General features: G+C 42.2%; 1 protein-coding gene across 4 annotated transcripts; it reads right to left on the bottom strand.

The window, feature by feature from the left end:
* Positions 1 to 56: 56 nt before the first annotated feature.
* vps13d (vacuolar protein sorting 13 homolog D) lies at positions 57 to 26,405 on the bottom strand. 4 transcript variants are annotated; one of them, XM_037271723.1, is made up of 71 exons: positions 26,140 to 26,405; positions 25,937 to 26,041; positions 25,224 to 25,402; positions 25,071 to 25,148; positions 24,742 to 24,932; positions 24,512 to 24,592; positions 24,130 to 24,246; positions 23,832 to 23,936; positions 23,329 to 23,499; positions 23,040 to 23,140; positions 22,804 to 22,972; positions 22,558 to 22,659; positions 22,243 to 22,435; positions 21,922 to 22,104; positions 21,671 to 21,801; positions 21,515 to 21,569; positions 21,217 to 21,399; positions 20,979 to 21,109; positions 20,769 to 20,901; positions 18,453 to 20,681; positions 18,244 to 18,392; positions 16,443 to 17,492; positions 15,974 to 16,064; positions 15,741 to 15,867; positions 15,467 to 15,647; positions 15,127 to 15,351; positions 14,722 to 14,836; positions 14,391 to 14,607; positions 14,123 to 14,294; positions 13,827 to 13,930; positions 13,352 to 13,576; positions 12,980 to 13,275; positions 12,692 to 12,825; positions 12,432 to 12,587; positions 12,191 to 12,353; positions 11,959 to 12,033; positions 11,675 to 11,881; positions 11,266 to 11,355; positions 10,888 to 11,028; positions 10,667 to 10,792; positions 10,381 to 10,455; positions 10,179 to 10,281; positions 9,878 to 10,030; positions 9,260 to 9,395; positions 9,113 to 9,160; positions 8,774 to 8,924; positions 8,438 to 8,654; positions 8,105 to 8,349; positions 7,835 to 8,026; positions 7,632 to 7,758; positions 7,151 to 7,293; positions 6,835 to 6,965; positions 6,375 to 6,550; positions 6,113 to 6,236; positions 5,651 to 5,886; positions 5,467 to 5,569; positions 5,164 to 5,321; positions 4,991 to 5,099; positions 4,471 to 4,641; positions 4,269 to 4,373; positions 3,984 to 4,133; positions 3,727 to 3,876; positions 3,511 to 3,607; positions 3,140 to 3,288; positions 2,784 to 2,918; positions 2,538 to 2,705; positions 2,240 to 2,372; positions 1,834 to 2,029; positions 1,541 to 1,672; positions 1,224 to 1,464; positions 57 to 888 (listed from the first exon to the last, which is right to left on the bottom strand). In XM_037271723.1, the coding sequence occupies exons 3-71, from the start codon at positions 25,318 to 25,320 to the stop codon at positions 757 to 759; spliced, it is 13,080 nt and encodes a 4,359-aa protein (XP_037127618.1). In that variant the 5' UTR covers positions 25,321 to 25,402; positions 25,937 to 26,041; positions 26,140 to 26,405; the 3' UTR covers positions 57 to 756. The 4 variants fall into 4 exon arrangements, with proteins under 4 accessions (XP_037127618.1, XP_037127636.1, XP_037127645.1 ...); XM_037271741.1 differs by having other exon boundaries at positions 10,179 to 10,278; XM_037271750.1 differs by having other exon boundaries at positions 15,169 to 15,351.
* Between the last annotated feature and the right edge of the window lie 210 nt (positions 26,406 to 26,615).

Genomic DNA, 26,615 nt, shown 5'->3' with positions numbered 1-26,615 from the left:
GGTTCTTCAAAAGTTAATGACACCAAAAGATTCAATCCAAAAATAGACTGCAAACAAAGTGTTAAATCAGGGGTCCTTTATTTGCATTTGTCCATGTGAAAGCATTTTACAAAACATCCACATGTCACAATATGCCCCCCAAATGCTCAAACTCATCGCAGCAAGTGACACTAAACCAAAAGTCCTGACACTTCATTGACTTTTCAAAAATCCAGCTTGGAAGTTAGATGCTAGTTTATGAGGAAGTCAGTCACATCGAAGAGAAACAAACAGTGATGCTACCGAAATGTCAAAACAGTGGGTTTGTACTTGTACACGGCAAAGAGATGGGGAAGGCAGCTTAAAGTGATTCCAGTTTGGGGCATTTCACATACTCAAATGTGTCAGTGCAATTTTTTATATTTCATCCCTCACACAAAATAATATCCTTATTTACATTTTTACCTTATTCACAATCATTGTGGAAGACCTGCAGAATATGTACACTTGGTGCTATAAACACAGTCAGAGTAACAAATATACACAGATGAAATTAAAACTCCGTCATGTGACTGAAACGATCATGTGACTATCTGAGTATCCCCTTTTGATTAATCCATCCAATAATGTTTTGGCAGCTTTGAGCTACAGCCTTTATCAGCTGACTCTCAAAATGATACAGTTACGTACACCCTAGAGTGGCCGCCGGTCAATCGCAGAGTGGATTAAACATCTTCATTTAAGGGGGCTTCAGAAACCCCCCTCATCTCTATTTGATCACGACTCAAGCAATAAGCAGTCCTCATTGTTACTGGCGGGTAGCATGAGCTGCTGCTCATAGTATAGACTCTTGGCGTAGTTGATCTCTTGGGAGATTTTGAGAGCCAGAGTTTCACTCTTTACATGGACCTGTGGAGTGAGTATACAGAGAATTAGAACTTAAGAACAGAAACTTTACATCTGGAACTCGTGATTTTTGCATGGCTAAATGAGGTGACCAGAACAGAATCAGTTCTAAGATGTTGGCGGGGGGATCTTTTAATAAAGCATGCACCTTTAAGGCATGACCCAGTGAATGACATCATAAGCTGCAGTCAAGTCAGGCGGTCACATAGCTAGTTTACTAGCGTGTCTGCTCCGTGCGTCTTCCGCGTGGTTTGATTTTGCGTATGCATTTTTGACTGTTCCATTCCAAAAACATCTGAAAGCGTCATTCTCGGTCCTGTCACAGCACAAAGTCTTACCATGGGCTTCTGGTGGGAGGGGCCAGGAATGGCCACACCACTGCTGGTGCTTTCAGCCTTTTTGGTGAGCTGCACATAGACTTTGCCATGATCCTTAGACACCAGACTGTGATAGAGGTCATCATACTTGATCTCCAAGAAAATAGCTTCACGGTCCACATGGTCTCCAGGCTTAAGGAAGTAGACCACTTTGGAGGAGATGAGCACGCTGTAGCTGTCAATGGGCTCTACTGCGATGAAGCTGCCGGCAGCCGGGAAAGAAAAGTGTGTGACACCATGGAACAATGTGCTAAAGCAAAACCAGCAAACTGACGTACAACTCAGATTGGATGTTGTCTGTGAGGTGGAAGAGTTGCTCTTGGCCGTCAGCCTGCAAGGACGAGTAGCGAGGCAGAAGACCCTGAGGACCTTTGCAGCAGCGAGGTTTCCTGACACGGGACACGCTTAGCCTGCACAATACAGATCACGGTTGGACAGAGTGACAACAAAACACATTTGATTCTATCATCCCCAAATGGTTATAACTCCGTCCATAAGCAAGCTGTGGCACTACAAAAATAAAATGAATTGGAATGAACGTAACGTTACGCAGGTTAGCGGTTCTACCCACCTGTGGTTACTGAGACTCGCCATGTCTCGGACCGTCTGTGCCGTCTCTGAAGCAAAGTCCAGTGCTCCAGCCACCGGTTTGGTCACAGTGCCGACAAGACCTTTGCCCAGGCCGGAGAAAAAGCCACTGACACCACCCTCCGTCTTGACCCCTTCCACAGTTGACGTTATGATACTCGTCATGCCACCTATGATACCTGAGAGAACAGAGAAAATCACTGCAACACTTTTCTTTTGCATCACTGTTGTGCTTTTGAATTCCTCAACATGAACAAAATCCATTCAGAGGTGAAAGAGTTCATATGTGTTGCTAGTAAGCACAAGCATGTTGCTTAACAGTTCCATGAAAGTTACCATCAATGTGAATTCAGATGACAGCACGATTAAAATGTAACAGAAAGTTATACCATGAGCGAGTCCATGGATGCCCGCGACCAGGTGCTCGCCACTGGTGGCTCCGTGATATCTAATGTACTCTCGCTCCGTCTGGTGCCGGTTGTCCATGGTTTTTCCCAGCCCATCAGATAAAGTTCCTGCAAACTGCAATTTCATCCATTTTTTAATTTCTTTGTTTTTTTTTAGCTTTCCTATTTCGGTATAAGACTGTTGATCTAACAACATAGAAGCAGCTCAACATCTAAAAGTGAAGAAAAAAAAAAGCCAAGAGTTGCCAAAACTAAACAGCTGAGTGAATTTGTACTGTACCTTAGCAGCAGAGTTGGATACACCGTGTGTCACATTTCGTATAAGGCCGCCCACGTTGCCATACTTGATGAGCTCCGATACGCCTTCAGAAACATCATTGAGAAGTCCGATTGGATTTCCGAGGAAGTCCACGGAGCCCAGGATCTGGGCTGCCTGGCTGATCAGCTCCTTTATATAAGAAATATACATTACACCGTGCATTACATCTACAAGCCAAAAAGTTAGCATCCTTTGCACATCTCTTACCTCTCTGAAATGCTTGAGAACATCATTGATGATGATCTCCTGGGTCTCATAAGGGTGCACTCGAGTGAACGGGTACATGTTAACAACAGCATCCTCAAAGCGAACCAATGGGAAGCCCAAGGTACCTTTCAAAGCCTGCCGCAAAAAAGGTGCAGAACAGACTAATTGTTTGCAAAAGCAAATGAGTTACAGTAGTATGAAATGCAGTTGCAATAAAGACAACCCTCACAGTTTAGCTCAAGTGATGGAGTCAGCAAAGAAATCAGACAAACAACAGGCAAAAACAACATTTTACCCCTCTTCAAGTTGCATCATTTAGTAGCAGCTAAGAAGATTAAAAAAAAACGGAAAATTACCTTCAGATCAGCAGGCAGCTTGTGAGAGGTGAGGACACTGAGCTTGACCTGAGGCAGGCTGATCTTCAGGTTCTCAAAGTAGTAGCGTTTGGGTGGTCCAGCATCCTGATTGGGCCTCTCATGAAGGTTTTCATCCAATTTCTCCAGTTCTACATCAAGTACATGGATAATATTACCAGTCGATACACACACACGAACATTTTACTGCAGTCAGTTTTCCACATGATGGGACTAAATCCAAGTGTGGCGTATTAATGCACAATCCGTTAGCGATTATAGGAGGTGGGCAGTTCATCTTAGTATTTAAGGGTCTTCTCGTTTTCAATTATTAATGTAGCAACATCATTTTGTGAAAGAGACAGTTGACCAACCTGCTTCTGTCTGCCCGTAACCAAAAAAGCTGAGCAGCTTGAGCAACAATTTTTCTTCAATGATGACTGTGAATCGGCCAGCTGTTACCATGAGATGCTGTTGACACAAAGTTACACCATCATAAAAGAAAGGCTGCATACACAATTACGATATTTTTGCCCATCTGTGAAATGTGACACTTTTTTTTTTCCATGCAGAGTGTTTTTGCTACTGACCTTGAAGATATCAGTAAGCAGCAGACGGCTCGTAACTTTGACCGAGTTCACCTGCAAGGATGGACCGCTCTCGCTCACAATGCCATCTGCGGAGCTTGGGGTCACACACAGCACCACTGGCTGTGTGGTTCCTAGAAGCTGGTTGTCCACCTGATAACCAAAGGAACACGAACACTCAAACAATCTGCCGCGCCCTGCCTGATTTCACACACTTCCTGACACAAATCTCTTTTGACTGTGAGCCATCTGGATCTTACCTGAATGTTGTGAATGCTCAATTCCAACACCTCATTGGCAGCGGTACGTGTGAAGTGGACATCTATACCGGACAGTGTGGCGAACACGAGCTCTTCTGGAACTTTGTTGACCAGAGACACGCCAATACCTTCCTCCAAATTGACTATCACCTAGTATGAATGATGTCACGGGACGTCAGGTCCATATTTAACAGTACATACGAGTGAGACATGATAGTATGCGATAATGACAGCCCTTCGATCTTGATGATCTGAGGTTGCATGCGGTTCTCTCAATGTTCTTACCTCAAGCTCCTGTTCAATTTCTTTCTTTTTCAAATCCTCTTTGTTCTTGTCCGGCTCAGCACTTGGTGACTTGTGGATCAGTCTCCTTTGGTTGAAGTCACTGATCTGTTGATGAAAACAGAAAGAAGGTGAAACAGCATTGTGTGAACAGAAAGCTACAATATAGCTGCAATCAAAACACACAAGCAGGTCTGGTTCTCACCTGGAGAACACGTGTGGGTCCGTCTGGCAAAACTTGAACGGACAATACGCCAGAACCAGGCCTCATCTTTTGGTTGACAAACTGCTGTTCAGGACCAGGCTCTAAAAGTCCGGAATCTGGTCCCAACACCACCTCTGCTCCATCGTACAGGCCTCCAATACCACCCCTTACCTGAAAGGAGGAAAACAAATAAAGTCAATAACTGGCTACAATTTTGCAATAACACAAAAAAAATTGCTCTTCTCTGTAGGCCTATTTATCAAATTGATCTTTTTCTGTGGTTGTTGGCTCCCCTACGTCAGTCTGTACATTTTTCCTGCGGAGTTCCTCAAGGTTCAGTCTTGGAGCCCATCATTTTCATGCTTGACATGCTCTCTCAGAGAATAGTTTTTGTTTTTAATGATAAAATTTATAAATATATATATTAAATATACACAAGGTAATATATGTAATGAAACTTGAACATAAATGATAAATGCTCGCTTAAAAAATGAGAGAGAAAGAAGGTTGATGTGTTCACCTGTACTACTAGTCGGGGAAGGCCACAGGTCAGCATGCATGAGCTGAAATACCATGTTTGGGTTGTGCTGCGACGAGGGTCAGGTCTCCTTAACATCAATGGCTCAAAACTGTTTTAAGACAGAAAAAATTAAGAATGACATCTCTTCATACAGATCTTCAACTAGCGCTAACCTGTTGTCAGTAACAGCTGCAAGTCCAGCAATGTCCAAAACCAAAGAGGAGTCCATTGGACGTGGTTGGGCAGGTTTGCTCTGAGGTGGTGAGGAGCCTTCATGACACAGCATACCAGTACCTGTCATCCTCCACAACTGGGAGCGCTTCCCAGGCTCCTGCCAAGGAAAAATTCATGTGTCCTTTTTGACTTTTATATATCATACAGTGAGCTTTAAGTCAAGAGCTCAGTTAAGTCGCTGTAATCCACACTAATAATTTTATACCCAATAATTACTTTTTATGCGACCCCAAAAAAAATACCTTCTTTTTCAAGATGACCCTCTGTGTCTTTGTGTCCACATCAAGCACCAGCTCAGCACGGGTTACCAGATGCTTCTTGCCAACAGGCCTCCTAACCCCACTCCTTTATCAAAGAATAACAATTACTTCTTATGTCTTTCACTCTTGAATGATGAAAAAAAGGCTTCACGTAAGGAATCAGTACTGTGAGAAGGTGTGCGTGGCAGCGATGTAGATGAAATTCTCATAGTAGAGCTTGTTGTATTCTCTGAAGAAGTTCATGTCAGCTGTGACCTCTGATGAGCCGGCTCCCTTCACAGTCAGAGTCAGGTATGGCGGCAGTGTTTGCTCGTCACAGGCGTAGTCCAGTTCGGAGTCGGCCTTCACCTCGGTGTGCAGCTTGATGTCAACCACCCCATGCTGCCAGAATTGGATGGGAACCTGAAGAAACACAAATTTGAGAGAATAAAGATCCATGTCAAACCATATTTGAAAATCCAATTTGGTATACACCATCTTGTTGACACTGATGAACATTTTAAGTCTGTTAAATGTTCTTCCTGAAGTTGATGTTGTTTAGGTGATGTAACTCTCGATTGTTCACCTTGCTTCTATCATACTTGCTCATACAAAAAGCAAAAAGCCATAGAACAAAGCAAGAGCTTACCTCAGAGATGTTGTGGATACGGAAAGGAGGTGGCAGCTGATCAGTGTCAGTAAAGGAGATCTGGTAGGTTGCGCCCTTGATGGTGATCTCTGTCCTCAAGAAGAAGCAATTCCCCATGGTGTCCCTTTAAAAAACAAAATTCAAATAAAACACTTTATATCTGCATACACAAATTTAATACACTGTTCCAGTGAAATTTCAGGATGAACCTAAAGTGTATTATAATGTTTACAATTGAGCTGTAAACCCAAATATTTCTTACCTCATGTTGACGTGGAAGGACTTGGGTTTGTTGACCTCAAAGCCTCCTGACCAAGTGCATGTCGGGCTGTCCATTAGGCGCACACATAACAGTTGGTCATAGTCATTTCGGGGCCAATGAAAGACAACGCTGGAGCCTGGTAGAGTGGAGATGTAGCCCTCTGGGTTGGCTATACCCTGGGAATAAGGACAATAAAAAAATGACTATTTCTAATATACATTGGCCTACAAGCTTAATTCCTAACATAACAAACCTCAAATAAATATTCACCACTGAAACAAATTGAAATGCCATTAATCCGTTCCAACACCTCAAAAAAATTTCTTTAAAGCTTGTTTTTTCATAAAGAAAAACGCCCAAGAGTAAGTGCTCGAAAGGTTTAAATTAAATCTCCAAGCACTGGAGATGTCTGTTTTATATGGAAATAACAGAAAGGCAAAAACACCAGTAAATTCTTCACCTTTCCTCGAGCAAACTCTCTCTGGGCAAAGGCAAGTTTGTGTGAGGAGCTGTTATCCAGCAAGTAGCGGGGGGCAAAAGTCACAATGTGAGTGTCTCTGTAGCGTCCTTTTCCATTGCGCACACTGATACCTACGTTGCAAAGACAAACAATAAATTCATGATAAATTAGTATTCATACTTTTTTTATGCATGTTTCCTAGGGACATCAGATTCAAAACCGGAGTATTGAAACATATGTATTTACTAACAATGTATTCAATTATATTTAAGTTAGTTACAACTGTAATTGATATAGTGGGTCTACAACAACTTGCCAATATTGTAGATGAGTCCAGGTCTGTTACCCTGTTGGATAACCTTCACTGCCCTGACTCCACTCCCTCCATCCAAGGAGAAACCCTGGCACCAGCCTGGAACTCCATCTGGATGGATCCCTTTCCCAACACGCATAGTGCACCTGGGTTTAGGCGAAAGAAGGAAAATAATAATCAATGTGATAAATATGGTAGTAAAATATTTCGGCGATTGATTGCTGTTCAAATGCCTCTTGAAACAACTGAAGCATTTTGTGTTTCGTGACAAAGCAGTTAACGATGTTTAAATTATTTTTTCCACACGATTTATTATTAAGACATATGTGCACAATCCATACTATCAAAGTATTTTGGATGCTTTTGATGTTTTTTTAAAAATAAGAATCAATTAGCGCCAATTAAAAAATGACGGTTGCTACTAAAACTGCATTTGTGTTTGTGTTACATTCATACATAAACTGGTGTTTTGATACAAACTTACATGGCGGGCTGTTCTTTGTCAGTGTAGCAGAAAAGTAAAGGACTGAGGCTTCGCGCCAATTCATGCTCATCAAACTGGCCTGCTGCATCCACTTTGCCATTGTCTTGTCTGAAAATTAATGGCAAGCCTGAAAAAGAAAAAGAACTTGAGGAAATGAGCAGGTTTGCACATGACTGACTTTCTGGATGAATTAAAAGCTTAACCTGTCTTGTTGACGAGCCAGTAGGGAGCAGAAATCAGGATTTTCAGAGCCCCGTGCGCCCGGAGGATGATTCGGATGGTCAGACAAAGAAGACGCTTGTTTGTGTCGTATAGCCTCATCATTACAACATAATTCATAGTTCCGGGAGGAATGAGCAGCTCTTTGCACACAGGGAAGTTCTCTAACAGGACACCTGGAATACAGACAGCATGGGGATGAGAGAGAGAAAATGGACGACAGTAAATAGATCGTTTTTCTTCTCCTCTCCGACCTAGCTCCATGTTCTGAGAGGTGTCCACAGCATGAAGCACAGCTTCTTTTCCTGGTTTCAGTGTGCCTTTGATGCCTGTCCCCTTCACATAGTAGTTGAGGTCACAGGGGAGCAGGTTGGCCAGCACCATGGTGGGCAACAGATAGATTATGTGACCTGGCTGTCGATAGATCTGATTGGTACTGGAGACCTTTTTGGCAGGTTGCTGGTCTGGGTAGTTTTCCTTTTTTATGACCACACAAAACCTTAAGAGGTGCAAAGAAATTAGATGATATGAGTAAACGAAGAATTAAATAAAAACACAAAGGAAAAGGTATGAGTCAGTCAATCTACCTGAAGTTACGTTTGACAGTGTCATCGAAGTCTGCAGACTGGCAATCCCTCTTGCTGCTGCTGATCTCTCCGTGACGCTCCACAGTGGTCCAGTGGATTGGAACTTTACAAAAAAATAAGCCCAAGCCCTTAGGCCGTGCCTGGAGCCGCCATGACGTCAGGTGCAGGGGAACTGCCAAGGCCCGACCGGGCAAAATTGGAGGCAATACCACTGGTTCTGTAGACGAAGGCATAGAGTTGTTAAGAGAATGAAGGACAATAAACAGAATACTTTAGAATATGTAGTGGTTGTGAAAATGAGTACAGTAAATGAAAAATGGAGCAGCGGTAGCGTACTGTCAGGAGCAGAGGGGCTGTCAAGTCTGATCTCCATGGGAACATCAAGACGATTCTTCAAAATGAGAGCTGAGCGCACAGTTATGACCTTCCTGGCACTTCCCTCCATCGTGATGGAGAAGACCACTCGCACCGGAGGAAGTGCTGAGAACTGAGCAGAAGTAGAGATTTTCACAACATGTGATGGCACACATAGGTATGGCCATAGAATTTGAACAAAAACAATACGGTGACCACTCATCAATATAAAAATAGACATTCAAAGCAATGTCAATCACAAACAATAACTAAAGCAGCAGTGATACACAAAGTTACTCAGTGACCAAACATTGGACTTACGTAGACGTGTGGATGAATTATGTTAGTCCTGCTGATAGGACTGCCAACCTGTGGAAGTGCATGGGGGTGGGGCGGGGGTTAGGGTTTCCAATTTAAAAAGAAAATGTTCCAGCTAGACTTGATTCCGAGGCCATAATGTTTGCTTACAATGTTGGAGGCGTTGTTCCTGTCTGGACCTGCATACCGGAAGAAAATTCCCACTTTGTCCACAGACACAGGCTTGACTTGTTCCCATCCACACACTCGGACAAGCAGTTGGTGCAGCTTCAGCTCATGAGTGTGCCTGCATACGGAAATAATGACAACCTGTAAATGAAGACTTATACAAAACGGACAACCACGTTGCAGGGGCTGTAAACTGCTAACGACTGCAGCCAAACGTTTTCATGACTATATTAATAGGGTGTCAATATTAACTACCGACTACATTCAAGGTGTCAATCTGCTGAACTGCCTTTCATTTTTAAGGATGTCTGACTTGTGTTTACTTTGTATTTACACTGCCTGCCTACCCACCCCCCCACATGAAATCAGCAGGTTAATTGACATTGGGGTATTTTATGATTTCTTTTCCGTAATTATTTTCTACATTCGCCTCCCCTGAGATACCCATTACAGCAGTGTATTAAAAACAAATCATTCATTTATGTTCAGACATTATATGTGTTTATATACATTGTTTTGTTTGTCATTTAATTTACATGTTAAGATAAATGTATCAGTAATAGCAGTAAATAGAAGGTTCAAATATTGGCTGAAATGTACCTATGGCGAAGTTTTTCTCGTGCTTCAAACTCAAATGGAATCTCCTCACCGGGGAACACCTCTTGCCACTGACTGACATTGTGGCTATCATCATTGCCAGGACCGTGGATGTCTCCAATAGAGTCTGCACTACTGCTGTGAGACAGTGCCACTCTGAAAGAAAGGCATCAAGAACTTCAGCCAGGGATGGGTGATTAGTAAAAAGTCTTCTCTCCGTGGCAGTTCTGGGACATAATGGAGACTCCAAAAACAAACTGAATAGCATTTCATTGTTTCATTCACTTGGAGTAGTTCCACCAACCTTGTAGGGGTTGTAGTCAGCGTGGCAAACCACATAGTGCATCCTGTATGGTTGCGCAGAGCATATGGCACAAATGGCTGCCTCTTCTTGGAAAGTTTTACTACTGTTGTAAACAAAAATGGCATGTGCATTACATTAATGTAAAATGTGTACATTAAAGTATTGCTTGTAGTGATCTGGGTCACTAAACTGTGAAGTGTACCATTGGAGTCAGTTTGCTGATCAAAGCTGGTCAACCTGGCAGTGCTACGAGTTCTAAGGTGGGAAAGGGGAGCACCTGGGAAAAGACAGAGAGGTAAGATGATCAAAGATAGACATCATCCATCCATTTTCTTCATTGCTTATCTTCAATGGGGTTAGGTTCAATCCTAAGGACAATTTGGAGCATTCCGTGAAGAATTCTTGAGAGGAATCACACTGATAAAACCTACACAAGATTTAAAATATTCTTTTTCTTGTCCTCTTAATTTAATTGCATTTTAACTCACTTGGGCCAAAGGTAGGCGGGTCAACTGAGGAGCCTATCCAGGACAAGGTGGGTGAAGACTGACTACTTTGTTCTTCCTTGTTGCAGTAGTCTGCTATCCAGGAGGTCTTGGTTGTGTTGTACTGTTCTGTATCAACCAAATAAAAAATAAAAAAATTACAACATGGTTGTGCAACTCAAATATTTAGTTTTAATAATCAGTAAGCTATTGCTGTGACTCACCCAGGAGAACAGAGGTGATGTTGACATCAAGTCGCTGCTTGGCTTTAACAGCCATCTTGAGACGGGGAGGATGCAATCGGCTTGCTTCTTGCTTTTGCCAGGACAGAAAGCAGGGCCAAGGCTCGATGAAGGGCTCCCAGCCTGTCACACACAACAGATGAGCCATTTGACGTTAGCACACAATTAATATTTAAATAGTCCATACAGCTGCACTGTAACTCTAAAATGCTAAACAAGGAATGTTGACTATAAAACTTTCACTCAGACTTGTTTTTAAAAGATTTGGTCGAAATTGTATTCAATCTGAAATTCTTCTTGTTTGCTTTTAAAACACAGACACGTAAAAAACAAACAAAAAAAAACACACGATCCAATTACCTGACAGTTCTCTGTTGTAATAGTCTCCTGAAAGACTAAAGCTGGCAGTGCCTTCCTGGGAGGAACCAATACGCTGCAAAACGTTAAGCCCTGTAATATCAAACGGCAAGCAGGTGACAATTTGCACTTGAAGCCTTTAAGGTCTGAGGTACATAATTATTACGTTGCTTTTCACATTTGTGTGTGATGTGCAACATGCACTTAATTTTTTTATTATCCTAAAACATCAATCTGTCCATTTTATGTAGCAGATGTGATTTATGGCCTATCCCACCTGAATTTGGATAACAGTCGCCAGTCAATCCGGATTTTAGATCAAATTAAATGTAAACGTTTTTATAATGGACGCTTAAGCACCTGGAGAAAAATTGCAAACTACTACTCAACAATGTCGTATCTTAACACTTACTGGAGAAGGTGAGCTCAGCAAGTGGTATGTCACAATCCAAACAGTCATCAATGAAACAAATGCAGATGCTCTCTGCCTTTACTTCTACGCCAGACAGAGCAGCAGCCTGGCTGGAAGAACCAGAGTAGGTTCTGGTACGTTCTTTGGACCGGCCTGCAATATTGTCAGCATTCTCTAGCAGCCAAGTTGCAGCAAGATCCAGGTGACCTAGAAGACACAAAATGAGTTTTTAACCTGAACGCTGCTGAAGCAAGGTTAGCAAATCTCTCAGAGGTCAAATTCACCTTTACAAAGGAGAAGGGCCTTTTTACAGTCCTCTTTCCTGAACCCAAGATCTTGTAAATGAATCAGCTGTCCTTCTGTGGAAACAAAATACATTTTCAAAATGACATACAGAAATCTGTTCGCAGTTTAAACCAACTGATTAATTACAAATTGAGCGAAACATATTCACACCAATAATGATAGTTGCAGTTTAAAAAAAAAAAAGGTGAACTGAAACGCTATTTGGCATACCTATATGGGCAACATTTTTCTTCTTGTGAGAGTCTTTGGGTGTATCAAGAGGCACTGTGTCACAGGTTGGTGGAGGATTTACAGTAGGGATGGATTTGGCTATGGCCAAGAACAGCTGAATGTCATTGTAAGACAGTCGGATGTCCAGAACAGGAAACTGGATCTGCGAGATTACAAACCAATTGTTATGCCAACAGAACTAAATCATTATATTCTGCAAAGTTGAAACTTAATTCCTGACCTCCAGCAAGGGAGGGATGTCCTCCACGCTGAAGGCATCAAGTAGACCTGAGCTACTTTGGTAAGTGGGGCTGCCACACAGCTCTACCTGAATGTTGACTGGATCAACTATGGACAATGCAGTCTCCTGTTCATTGCCAAGACAGCATGAGAACACCTAAAAGTAGAGGAATGGCTCAGAATAAATAAACTCTCTGAACACTGAGATTTTTATTTATTTTTTTATGTTGTACACTTTCAACTATTCGAAAGAGGGATTACCTCTATCCCGGCAAGGCTTCCAGAGAAGGGCCTGTCCAACAGACGAGGTTTGTAGGTGAGAACAGTGGTGCCCTTAAGAATGATGGCGTTGGTATCCAGGCAGCTTGAGTCCTCTACGATGACAAATTCAGTGCCTGGAGAGAAAGAGAGAGATTTTTTTCCCCCCAAAATCAATGACTATACAGTATGAGGATGAATGCCCAGGATCATGCAATTGTATTATGCTGAAATGCAGATTTGGGCTGCATCTTTCATCAAGTAGTAAATATTACCACGTCAATGACTGACCTGTAACATTGACCTTAACCTCCAGGCAGCGATTGTTGGTAACGGGCACTGTGGACCTTTTGGTAACCACACCACTCTTGACCCTCTTCGGTATGACAGCCCCAGTTGTGAAGGAATTAGTATTTGTTTCCAGGTCAACGTTGACGTTATTTGGACATTGAGGATTCTCGGCACCGCCTGTCGTCTTTTTTACTGGCAACCGCAGGAATTCCTGCACAAGTCGCAGCCAGTCAAAGATGAGGAAGACTCTTAGGTTGTTCAGGACAACTGTGAAACAGGACGAATCTCGTGTAGATCTGTAACAACATGATATGTTAGAACAGCAAAAACATGTCTTCAGTTCTGATTTATTTATAGATTAGCGTTATGTACCTGTAATGCAGTTCGAGTTGCAGAGAAGCTTGGTTTGTGCCAGTTTTAGAAGGCTGGAGAATGCAGTCGAATACATTGTGTCTGGTCCCGTCGGGACCACCAGTGCTCTCGTATTGCCCAGTGCTCCGAGTGTCATATGCAAGTAGTGAGTGAGAGACCAGATTGACTGATTTGGAGTCATTGGAGAACTTCTCAAAAAGCAGCTTGGATTTCATGAAGTTAAATCTGAAATAATTAACAACGGCAACTAAATATGGCTTTAAAAAAAAGAGAGGGGGTTGCTTCAACTACTTCCAAAGCCTAAAAAGTGGTCATTAATAAGAAAAAAAAACATAAAACAACATGACTAAGCATTATTTACGTAGCTAAATCGAAGATTTTTATGCATTCATAACAGTTTTACAGCACCAAAGCTCTGAAAAATTAAGTAGGTCAATAATTCAAAACGAGCAATAATAGAACTGTAAAGAATAACCTTGCTAGTGAGCGTTTGTGCGATTTGTCTATGAGCTCCAGACTGACATCCATCATATCCACCAGGATTGACAAGTTGGTGAAGACATCTCCACTTAACACCGTCTGAGGAGAAACACCATCTATGATTAGTTCCGTCATGTTCATTCCGCATTAAGATAACCTTTATGTAACAAAATAATAAATAAATAATTAGTCATCTGACAAAAAGTTAACTTGGACACTTCAGGTATGTCATCATGAAAAAATACTTTTGTGCATATGAACCTTGTTGGTTGGTGTGGATGTGTGTCTTACATAGGTACTGGGGTCCTGCAGGTTGAAAGGTCGCAGAAATTCTTCAACGGGCTCGCCGAGATTGTTCTCCAGCAGCCCTCGAATCAGCTGGTAGTGTTCTGGATCTAGAGAGCACTGTACTGATGACAGGCTACCGTAGATAGTCATATCGGGAACTGCATGGCTCAGCTCACTTTAAATAGCAAGTAACCCAAGCACGGGTTAAAAATATTAGTTATTGTTCAGGATTCGGTCAAACCTTTACAACGGTTTGCTAAGTGGCAATCACCTGTCCAGGTTGCGTTCAACTTTAAGCTGGAGGCGACAGCAGTCTTTCAGCAGATTTCCTCCCAGCCGACGTACACAGTAGGATGGGAAAATAACATCTGAGGTTTCAGAGGCATTACAACCTTGGTCACATGTTTGGCAGAGCAGATGCTCTGCAGCAAAAATATCCATCTGCTGCAGGTCCAGAGCAATGCAATCCAAAAGACACACATGGACTTCTGAAGACAAAACAAAAACATTTCAAGTTTTGTCTGATTTGCCCAGAGAAAGGCAATAAAGCCAAAACTAACTAAATTAAAGTGCTGTCTTCCAAACTAACCAGGGATGCTTACCTGAAGCGATGGGGCTACTACCCTTCTCCTCAGCTCCTTCAGGCTGTGCGCTGCTGGGGGAGCTTTGTTGTCCTTTTTGCTCATAAGACCATGCAGCCGCATTTTGTGTAGGCTCCTTTTTCAAAATGAAACAACAGTGATGGTGAAAACTGAGTTATGAAGTTGTGCGTCAATAACTTAAAGTAGGTCAAATCCAGAACCCAAATGGAGAATTGATATTGAAATTTAGTTCAAAGAAAACTATAGTAGTCCCAAAAGAGTGGACTTTTTTGCCTTCATGCCACACTTACTCATTTGAAAGACACACGCATGCTCAAACAGGATGCACATAAAGATGCACATAAAGGTCAGTCAAGAGTTAGAATTGGAGGAAATGCTTGGATCAACGATTGAGGACTGACTCACCAGAGACGGGAAAAAGGCATGTGCCATGGTCAGTTTCTCTACCTTGTCTCGGGCAGAGAGAGTGCCACGGGCCCCAGCGGGTAAGAAGCAGTTCTGCAGCCTCAGCTGCCCAAGATTTGCTACAATGACCCTTTTTGAAGTCGAGCTTTCTGGGATGATTATGACTGGTGCACCAGCTTCGATATCTAGCAGAACTCTGGATGCCCGTTGTGGACGGTCCCGTATCTGCAAGAGATGTAAGATATGAAAGACAAGAGTCCGAAAGTTTTCAGTGTTTTTACTTAACCCACAGTAATCCCATGATTGATCACAAAGAATTGTTGGGACAGGTGATACTTACAGCTTGGCCTTCCATCGCTGCCCTTTGTCTGCCGAGCACATCCTGTAACTGTGTGAAGTGTTGTATGAAGGCCACCACCTCAGCCTGGAAGCGCTGCGTGTGGACATACTGCACTGAAGCCATCAGCAAAGAGACCTTGATGTCATATTCACGCTCCAGGTAAGGATCTGGCATACCATATCTGAAATAGAATTCAATGGTGATCAAACCTTTCCAATACTAATGAATTTAAGGACTGTATGAAGAAATTGTGCGACTGTGATATGTACTTTACCTGTGGATATTGAATATTAGAGCCTCCCCTCCATATGTGGTGAAACGTTCCCGGTAAAGCTCGCCATGTGGGGTTAGATCACTCAGGGACAAACTTCCCAAACTGCCTGTCAATACCAGGTTACTCTCTAAAATGTAGAGGATAAAAAAAAAATAAAAAAAATTATAATAATCAATTCACTAAAACAGGATTAGGAGTCTTTCAGTGAGTGAAGCGTTAAAGGTTTTTCATACCCAACATTTCCAGATGTGCCGATAATTTTATCACACTGGCTCGCGCAAGCTCGTTGCCTTCTCTGTTCAATACAACAGACAAGGAATGAACCTGCAAATTCAAATGCATACTGTTAAGACATGTGAGTTGGGGGGGGTCGTCTGCCCAGTGCAGTAGTATTCACAAACAAAATGCTTTGGGGTAAGTAAAACAAAAAAAAGTAAAACTACATGTATAAACTCTTGCAAAGACAGTGACTGATTAAAAAATGTTGATCCAATAAGTCTGAAAGGATGAAAATGGAGACAAAAAAAGAGGGCAATTTAAGACAATTACTGCAGTTCATAGTTTTTTCTCCCTCCCAAACGTGGCTGTGAACAGAAAGTGCCACCTCCTTTAACTAATAATTTGTTTAGCCTCATTTTGATTATATCACTCTTTTGTCTAATTCGTATACGAAGGTCAATCAAGTGTACATAATTGGCATACCTTAAGGTCCAATTTGGTGTTGACAACTTCGTTTGGGTCCTGCTCAATGATGTCTGACTCATCGAGAGGATGTCCTGGCACACACTGAGGGGAACTCGGAGGCACCTTCATTGCATGATTATTGGCCGTGGAGCCGATTCCAAAAAAATCCAGGATGACCACCCAGGTCTGCAATGTGATTAATACGTCCAAGCAGTTAAAGTCGATATCGATGCTTCGCCCTACGCTGCCGTAACGGCTTTTGAACTCTGGGTGATTCTGGTCAACCAGCAACACGTTGATGTGAACTAATGACTCATCAAATTCGGAGGTCGGCTGTGGGGAGGATGCGGGATGAGTAGGGGAGGGTGGTGGAGTGCTGGGACAGTCTGGATCTTTCTTAGATTTGCGATGACCTGCTGAAGGAGTACCGGCATGCCTTTGGTAAAGTTGGAAGACATTCTGGGCCTCTTCCATGTGGGATGGAAGAGAGCGAGGCATAACTGGGTATAAGGCATTGCACGCAGATGGACAACTTTGAGAGAGGTACTCTTTTGTACTGAATGTCAAAGGCTTTGGCGCTCCACGGGACACCATGAGATGTTTATGCTCAGGGTTCTGCTCCAGGAGGTCCTCCATGAGCACTGAACGCAGGATTAGTTGGACTTCTAACAAATGTGGATGCTCTTTTGTGAAGTCGCCCACCAGGTCACGGAACTGGAGACTGATTAAGCCTTGGGAGCCCTGGGTAAGATCAGCACTAAGCTGGACCTGCAATTCTGCTACATGAACAGTTACTTTCAGCTGAGTAAATGCAGGAGAGTCAGAACTTGGCTTTTGAGACTGTAGGGGCAGTGGAGAGGAGAGGATTGAGTGTGATAAGCTGATGTAGGGAGGATCCTTTGCAAAGAGTCCTCCATGGGGGTCGGGAAAGCGGTGAGGTCTGGTGGAGGAAGGAGTTGGTGGCGGGGGTGTTGGTGGCTGACTGGGGGTGACATGTTGCTCCTCGATGAGAAATAAATTATCCAGTGTCTGGAGGACCTGTTCGTACACTGCCTTGCAAAGGAATACCTACAAGCAAAGAATCAAATCTTAATAGAGATAATACATTCAAGATATTTTATCAAAAGCAAAATTCTGTATCATCATTCTATATTTTCAAGGTGGCCCATTCACAATGGAATTCATCTAGTAATATCAATAAAGCATTTGGATGATAATTAGTTCATACAATATTTTATATTACCCTAATAATTGATTTATATTTACACTAAAATAAGATGATTCATGAGATGCATAACAGGCACAATATGTATTTTAATAGTGTTTTATTGTTTCTAACAGATTAATATTAGACTGGTTAGACTGCTCATTCAAAACATGTAGTTCTCGATTTACAACTTGCAACCAATCAATGGCGGCGCTAGAAGGGGGGCTGCGGGGGTACTGCCCTCCGTGAAATAAAAAAAATTGACTTTTGGGTATTTTGCGATTTTTTTCAGGATTGTTTTTTTCACATTTACCCCAGTCCGCCACAGGAAACATATTTTGATTGTTTGTCAGAATGTATTTATCAGATCAAAATTCAATGCGTCTCAACTTGCAATCAATCTGACTTAGACATTCTCTCAGAACCGATTGTGTTCAGAAATTGAGAACTACCTTACTCATAAGATTGTCTGTCCAGTTAAGAATTCATTCCGAATAAATTACGATGGGACTGAACACTATGGGAAACAAATCAAAGCTAGACCTGGATTGCAGAACGGATTGTTGTCGACCTTCGACATACCACTGTTCTTTCTTTTAAAGAGGTATGTACCTGAACAGGTTTGACAAATTTTCCTTCGACTCTCAGCAACGCGGTGCTCTTGCATGGTTCTTTGGAGTTGAGCAAAGTATATATGTCATCATTGATGGTGGCCTTCTCCAGCGTGAACTGTATGGTGGTGTCTTTCAATATATGGAAAGCTAGTGGGGGAAAAAATAGATTAGTAAGATTACATTGAAGTTTTTAGTTTTAATAGTTACCTTTTCCTTGGCTGAGGTATTCAAAAAAGTCATGACGTGTGAACTGCGGTTCATCATGACTTCTAGTATGGGATGGTGAAATGCTGCCATTTTTTCCCGCTCTTTGCATCTTCTTCAAAACCAAAGGACTTGTGTTTAGTGAGTATAGCCGAATGTCCTTGACAAGAACTTGGAGTCTCTCCCCGTCAGAATGTTGGCCAGTGTTGAAATTCTTGATAGTTATGCTACCCAAGTGCCCTACCAGCAGTTCAGGGTGTCCAGGTTTGCGAGGAATGGACACGACCGGTGATTCAATGTTTATATTTAGGGTCAACTTGACAAAGAATGTGTCTATGGTGGGTTCAGTTTCCTCCATGGAAATATCCTCTTCATCCTCCAATGGAAAAGACCAACTCTGTGTTCGACTTCTTCGCGAGGGAGTCTCAAAGAGTGAAAACATGCCACTGTACTCTGCTGTCTTTGTGGCAAGAACTGTTGACACTTTGGTTGCAGCACTTTTCAACATTGAGCGGAAATTGTCTTCCACCTCGTTAGCAGAAAGACTCAGCTCCATCAAGAACTTGGCTGAGTGGTTGTAATGCAAAGATGCCATATGCAGATTTAAAGTGCAGTCCCCTTGGAAATTCTCTAGAAGGTGAAAATTCAGAGCTTCTGAAGGAGAAAGTTCTTTGTCAGCAAGCAAAGTTAGAACTTCATCAGTTGAGACATCTTCTGCATTGCCGATGCTGACGACAAACTGGCTTCGACCTCCTTCCTGGGTCAAGTCTACCAACTGAATAGCTCCAAGTGACCCGTTAATGTCCATTCGACTACCTAAGGAAACATTAACCTTGGTGCCGGTGATGCTGGCAGTGGCAATCTTCAAACCTTTCTTCTCAGCACCCAAGACGGCGCCCGTGGAGACAGTTCGAAGAAGAAGAAGGTTAAGTCGATGAATCTCGACAGTAAGCTCCTTGTTCTGGTCATATGTTGATTGAAAAGTTTCTTCCTCAGGGTAGGGTTGTGTTGCAGGTTGCTGTGATAATGTCCAAGCGTTTTCTTCCTTTGGGAAAGATTTCTGAAGGAACTTAAGGAGTTCCACCATGGTCTCAGGATTCAGAATGATGTCCAAGTTATTGACCTGCATAGTTATCACCTGAAGGGAGCTATCCAAGTTCATGGAAGGGCAGTCTGAGCTCACAAACTGGTACTCGAGTTTAATTAGGGCCTCTTGATCCTTGAGAAAGGAACTGAGGGCTGCAATTTTATCTGTGCGCATACATGACTCCGTGAGATGACTCGGTTGCTCTGAAGATCTGCTCTCATAGGACATCGGGGAAGATGGTTGGCTCTCTTGAAGACTGCCGGTGGGGATATCAAAACTGAGATTTTTATGAGATGACACTAGCAGGTCAAAGTCTGAGCCATAGGTTTGTAGAGTGTCCACAAGAAGAAGACCATGGACAGTAAGCGAGACCTCTGCATCATAAGGACGCTTGACAAAATGGGCATTGGTGCCAAAGACCTTGAGAACAGATATGTAGCGGCCATCGCTCTCCACCCCAAGCTGCATATAGTTTATTTTGAATTCAGCCAACAGTAGACGGGATTCTACCAAGACTTCCCTTGTGTGCTGCTCTAAAGTCATGACGCTTTGCGTCAAGTTCTTGGCTGAACCTTGGATCTTCCAAGAGCTGTCCTCTCTTTGAAAGATTTTCTCATGGCGCAGAGTAAGCGGGTCGGGAGACTTTGACGCCTTATCTTGGCCTTGGTCTGAATTCCCATCTGGAGTGCTTAGTCTAGCCAGACAACTCCTCAAAGCTGTCATCTTCTCTAGGTTGATATGGACTTTCAGATCTGGGAGGGTTCCTGACAGCACAGCCCCTGGGAGCTGGGGATCTGACGTATAGCGCAATCTCTGCTCCAGTTGTAACAACACATTAAATTTCTCCACCACGTGAGTCGGCCCTACTTCGCTCTCTTGAAGGTTTTTCCAATTGTCCTTGTAGCGACCGACCATGATCTGCAGATCCTTGAAGGACAATGAATATCTTTCGTAAAGCTTTCTGCTATAGGCTTTTGTACTCTCAGGAGATCTGAGGCTGGGAAGTTCAGGACATTTTAGCCAGTCTTTCAAGGGCATGTCAAGCTCAGGAGGAGACTCTGGTGGAGTGGCCAAGGGTGTTTGGTACTCCTCATCACTCAGGTCTTCCCTTTCAGGTTGGGTTATTTTGCAGTCTTTGGAGTCATCTTCAAAGAACAGATATGCAAAAATGAAACTATTTAGAAATTAAATCAGAAGCAAGTGATATAGCGTAAAATAATTGGTGGACTCACCTTGAGAGTTGGTAAGCAAAATCCTGCCTAAATCAACAATAACTAACATTGGATCTCCTGATTGGAAATCATCTGGGAAAATGACCTGCGGTGCACAGATGTCCAGTTTCATAGTCCAACGTTTACTGTTTTCCTAGACAAGATAACAACAACTTTGAAATAATCTGTTTGGCTTTTGAGTCACAACTCTTGGCAGTGTGTCAGACTTACAATAAATTCTCCAACAAGAAGCTGATCAATAGTTTGTCGGATTTCTGCCTTGGTCTGTCTTTTTAACTTGTCATATTGCCTCCTGGCAGCCTCTGCCACTTTCAGCTCTAACTCTGACTGATAGCCAAAACCTAGGGGGACAAAAAATGATTGTTACATTATTCAATCACCATCATTTAAAATAAAAAATAAAAAAAACGTGAGTATACATGTTGAAATGTAGGTATCACTGATTTACCAGAGGAATGAACTCGTCCTTTATAGAAGAATTCAGTCACTTTTTTGATTGCTTGTGGGTTGTAGATTATGTTTAGTGGGCTCGTGTTCACTTCCAATCTTCTCTCAAACTTAGACCTTACAGGGTTACGCTCATAAAGCATTTCAAACACTGGAGAGGAAAAGCTCTCTGCATTTGAACTCCCTGGAAAGAAAACCCCCCAAAACAACATTGAACTCCCAGTATAGAGTAAATTAAACATTTAGTTTACGCTTTCATTCAAACATTTATACTAAATTAGACAAAACCTAGGCTTTACCCGAATTGCTGCTGGGCTGCCCAGATGTCTGGTTAACAGAAATGACAACCTTGTCCTGCAAGACACAAAATCATGTCATGCACAAACGTATAAAGTACATTTTGAAACCCACCCAAATTGTGTTCTGCCAGGTTTCCTCCGTTAGCTTTTTTTTACCGTTTTTGGAGACACCAGTACAGGGAAGACGGTGTCATGGGTGGTCAAGTCTCTGAGAAATAAACCACCCAGCTTTACAGATAGTAGAGAAGACTCTGAGCGAGGCAAAGACTCCACAACCACCTTCACCTCTGCGAAACAGTCATGACAGCACAGAGGTGATTATTTAATTGCTGTAGTTGCTCTAAATCAGCACAAACCTGGCACAGAATAATTGGGGTCGCCACTTTTCGTTCACATTTTTCTCTTACCTGAAACCTCCAGCTGGATGACTCCACTTTCATGTGGTCTTTTGTCTTTAGTGTCCTGATGGAAGAGTGTAATTCCACCTTTTTCCAGTAAAAACTCCAGCCGAGCAAACAGGTAATCTCTCCTGGTAAACGTGTTCAAAGTGTGGGAGTCCTCAAGTGGATCAAACAAGTCATCTGTTTCTGCTGGAGAATATAGAAGATCGGAATCAGCAGTCATGTTCAGTTTGCGATCAGTTCTACGAGTGATGGATGACGACGATCGTTATTCCCTTTATCGGTGGACATGGCCACAATGGCAGGTATAAAAAGCTCACATCTCACCCAGAATATCCCAGGAGGATGGGCTTGGGAGAAGCACCTCAGGGCCTCTCTCCGGGTCCAGAGAATCTCCATACCAGCCCCCCCAGCCCGGAAACCACGACTGCAGGTACTGGATCATACCAGAGCTCCCACTCTTGGGGATGGATGGAGTGGGCGGACAGGGCAGGGGTTCACTAGTCGTCTCTCGTACATTCTGTGGTCAGTAAAAAGAAAAGAAAAAATCAGTGGGGGGGAGGAAAAAAAAATTGAAGAAAAATGTCACTTATATTGTTATATTTGTGAATTCTTGTGTCAGTGGTATCATCTTAGTCTTACCTCAACAATCTCTTCCTGTTTTCGAAACCAGTCATGGACGATTTCTCTGAGACTCTGGAGCTCTTCCAAGGTCTGCTCTTCTTCTACTCGCTCAATCTCACTCTAATTGATGACGACAGGTTCATACAGAAAATACAAAGCACAGCTGAGTCACATCTTTTGATAGTCCAACACTCTTATACAGTAGAGTGCTAAATATTTACACTAATCAGACATTTTAGAGGACTGTCGGTTAAGGTGTAGTACCTCTTCTTGGGGGCTTAGTGGGACTCCTTTGAGTTTTCTGAAGTACAGGCTGGTGTAAGTCTGGGCATCTCGTGCCCGCTGGAGGGCAAAGGTCCAACTTCCCCGACGGCGCTGTTCCCTGATCTCACTTAGGTTTGCCTCAATGGCAAACAACCACCATTGTCTGCAGCTTGGAGAAAAAGTTAAATGTGTAAACAAATCAGAATCTACTGCTTTAGTGACTCTCCGAGTCTTACTTTCCAGAGACAGAGCAGTTAGGCCTCCATTTTCTGTAAAGCATTTCCCTTTCCCGGCGGTATAGTTCTTTGAGGAATGCCATGACCTGTTGGTATTGAACCTGAGAGGACACACATTCAGATCATCACATGTTATTCCTGACATTGCATTTTATATTTATAGCACGACAGCATTGATGGGAGACCGCCTGGGAATATTTTAAAGACTAGTGTTGCAAATTGGGATTTTTGTAGATGTTCACGTAAAGAGAGTACACCACATACAGCCGGGTAATGTAACGATGCCGACCTGAGATAAGTGTAGAAACATAGTCTCCAGCTGAACGTGGCCTTGAATCCGTGGAGTGTGTCGGAACCTCAGAGGCTCCTTGGAGGCATTTCTTCTGAGCAATACGGAGGCACACACTGGTTCAAAGATATACTGGTGCGCCCACGTCTTCATACATTGGGTCATAGCTTCCTGTACATTCCCAAAACATAAATTGTCACGTGGTGGGGGTAAGTGTATTCCATATGTGACTACATATTATATCATTGTGAAAACTTCCAAACGATTTTCTTTCCTGCGTGGTTCAAGAGTAAGGTAAAGAGCACACACAGATCTAAGCACTCCAAACAGATACGAGACAGTGTAAAGCTGCTTAGTAAATAAACGTTAATCTCTGGCACAATGCCAACCTAAGTCAACGTCTGACAATTTCTAACCCTTTGCAATACCAAAACGTTTGTTGTGGATTCAAATAAAATCAGTGCAGTATCCACACAAAATGTGTGTTTTGGTTGGAATCTGACCTGGATCTGATTCACCGGGAGATTTGCCAGCATTTCACATTCTGTATCCCAGTAGACTCTAAAATCTTCGATCTCCAGCTGCTTTTGTCGAAACGGAGTCCATGCCTATGAAAAGGGGAACATACATGACTTATACTTTTTTTTTACAGACAGGACTAAATCATGACATATTACATATCTTTTTTTTTTAAGCAATCTTTTTATGAGTTTGAGAAAGGAGAGCCAAAGACAGTTTTTTCAGGCATTTGCAGTATAACAGCCGGATTGATAGCAAGCTTTGAAGTCAAACACTACTTGCCTTATCTTTGGAGGGATTCTGAGCAGAAATATTGTTGACACATACTCCAAAGGAGAAGGGCTTCTCTGGATTGCATGTGTCATCCTCAAATCTCAGGTGTACATCTTGGATGTTCAGCTAAACAATCAGAAAAACAGAGTGGTCCAATAAAAAATAAAAAAATAAACTCTGTGTATATTTTCTGCTGAAGTGCCAACAACAGCTAGTACCAGAATTCTTTTTTTTTTTTTTTTTTTTTTACAGATAACACTCAACACTGACATTTTTCGCCGCTGATCTCTATGCCAAAACTCATGAGGTTTTTTTTTAATATGTAAATTGAAACTATTATGTTGTATTACAAGTATCAGGTAGAGTTTGATTTTGTATTGGTTTACTGTACCTCAATGTTTTCCACAATCCTTGTCACCACTGATGCAGTCACAGAGTACCAGTAAGACTCTCCTTTTTGTTCACACTCACTCTAAAGGAAGAACAGAAAAAATATACAGTAGATATATTCAACTAAATTAAAATCCATTTCAGAATTTCAGAATATTCTCTACATAAAAAAAAAAAAGGTTTGAAGAAAAGAAAAAAAAATCAAACGAAAATCATCAAAATCTTTAATACTTTGAATTTGTCTTCAAGAGTCTTGAGGAGATATTTCTTGCGTGTACTCTGCTCTTCTTTCTCCTTCTCATCATCATACTCCCGCAAATGGGCAGGACCAATAATGAGGTTTAGCTGGGACATGGAGATGACCCAAGGGTCACTGTGAGGCCGGTAGAAAGGGATCTGAAGCGTGATCTTTCCAATGAAGCCTAAAAGACAGGAAAGATCATGGAGAAGGAAAATATAAACTACACTTTTTTCTTAACACACAAATGTCTACTGTATATTACATCAGGTGATCATGGAGCCTTCATAAGCAACCCAAAGGAAAACACTATAATCTTCACCTGTTTTAACCTCAAAGGGCAGGTCAAACTCTTTGAGGGCATCTTTCCTCAGAGGTAAGTTCTCCAATTCAACTGCACCTAAGAAGCAGGAATAAGCATCGTTCACATTTGCCATTTGGTTGAATACAAACTGTGACAGGCCTACACAATTACCTTTGAGCAAGGCTATAGATAGTTGATCTGTGTTTAAGTTGCTGACATATTTCCCCAAATATGTGTTTAGCACCCAGGCGACAAGGCCTTCCAACATCCTGTTGGTTCAGGAATGCCGCTCCTCCCAAAAACGTCGATGTAGGCAAAATGACAGCTCTCAGGGGGAAGGGGGAAGATGTCTGACAAACGGAAAAATAAAGACATTTATGACAATAGACTGCTCAAACTACTGTAGCAGAACATAAGACAACATGTCTATAATGTTCGGGTTTCTTTGTCCACCCAACAACACAAAGGACACACCAGAAGAACATACTTGTAGTGATTTGTTGTCTTATTGCGATGAACCACTTTTCTGCTGCTTCATGAGGACATTACGTTAAAATCCTTCATCACAGCCTCCTTACTATCCATCTATTTTGTTTATAGCATGTCTTCTTCGGGAGGGATAGTTATATATCTTACAAATGAACACTTAATATATCTATTTGGCGTGTTCGATCAAATCAATTTCAAATGGAACGTCCTAGTGTGTCCTTGCCGAGGAAACATGTTGAAAATGCCGCCAAAAAGACGAGTTCTTCGAGTTAGTTCTTATTTGCTCCGAGTCTTTAGTTAGCTCACTGTCACGCCGCATCGTAGCCTGTCCTGCTTACACCTTGGATTGGTAACAGGTCATGATGAAGTTATTCAAGACGGTATTACTAACTCACCCCTGAGTGAAGTTGTTACTTTCCATCAATTGCTCCTTCGCTGGTCCATATTGATGAATGCCAGTGTCAAGGAGCTGACAGAATTGTCGCTCACACTAGGAAGCACTAAAGTGACAAATAACACAGCATGAAGACAAACAGATACCGACAAAGGAGGACAGGTTAAAAAAAAAAAAAAAAAAGCCGAGACAAACCAAACGCACAGAGATAAAAGACAACCCCAAAGCCAAGGTGGCTGAAGAAAGGGCAAGGTTGTACTCTGCACGCCAAAGCTAACTACCAAGCTAAAAGTAGCTTAAGAAGATAGTGTCCACCCTCAGATCAACTAATCAATGGGGCGGAAAAGTAAAACACTATATTACAAAAGCATTACGTTTTCATAGAAAACAGTTATTCGACACCAAATAAACACATCACATTTGAGGTTTGTGTCGCACGATTTTATAACCATTGGACTTCCAACTTGTACTTCCTGTCACGTGATCAAAACAAACCTTCGTCGTTGTCTTCTTCTATGATGGAGTGTGACTGACTTTTCTCACGCAGTGAGCCGCAAATAAAAAATATGAATTATACATTTAATGAATACGTTAACAATGTATATAATATACTGTGGCAGAAGGGAGTAACGCCACAAAACTACACACATCTTTCTCTTGCACACAATAACTTTTTGTCA

This window comes from Syngnathus acus, chromosome 2 (assembly GCF_901709675.1).
Source record: "Syngnathus acus chromosome 2, fSynAcu1.2, whole genome shotgun sequence".
Taxonomy (NCBI): domain Eukaryota; kingdom Metazoa; phylum Chordata; class Actinopteri; order Syngnathiformes; family Syngnathidae; genus Syngnathus; species Syngnathus acus.
This window is presented reverse-complemented; position numbering and strand designations above follow the sequence as displayed.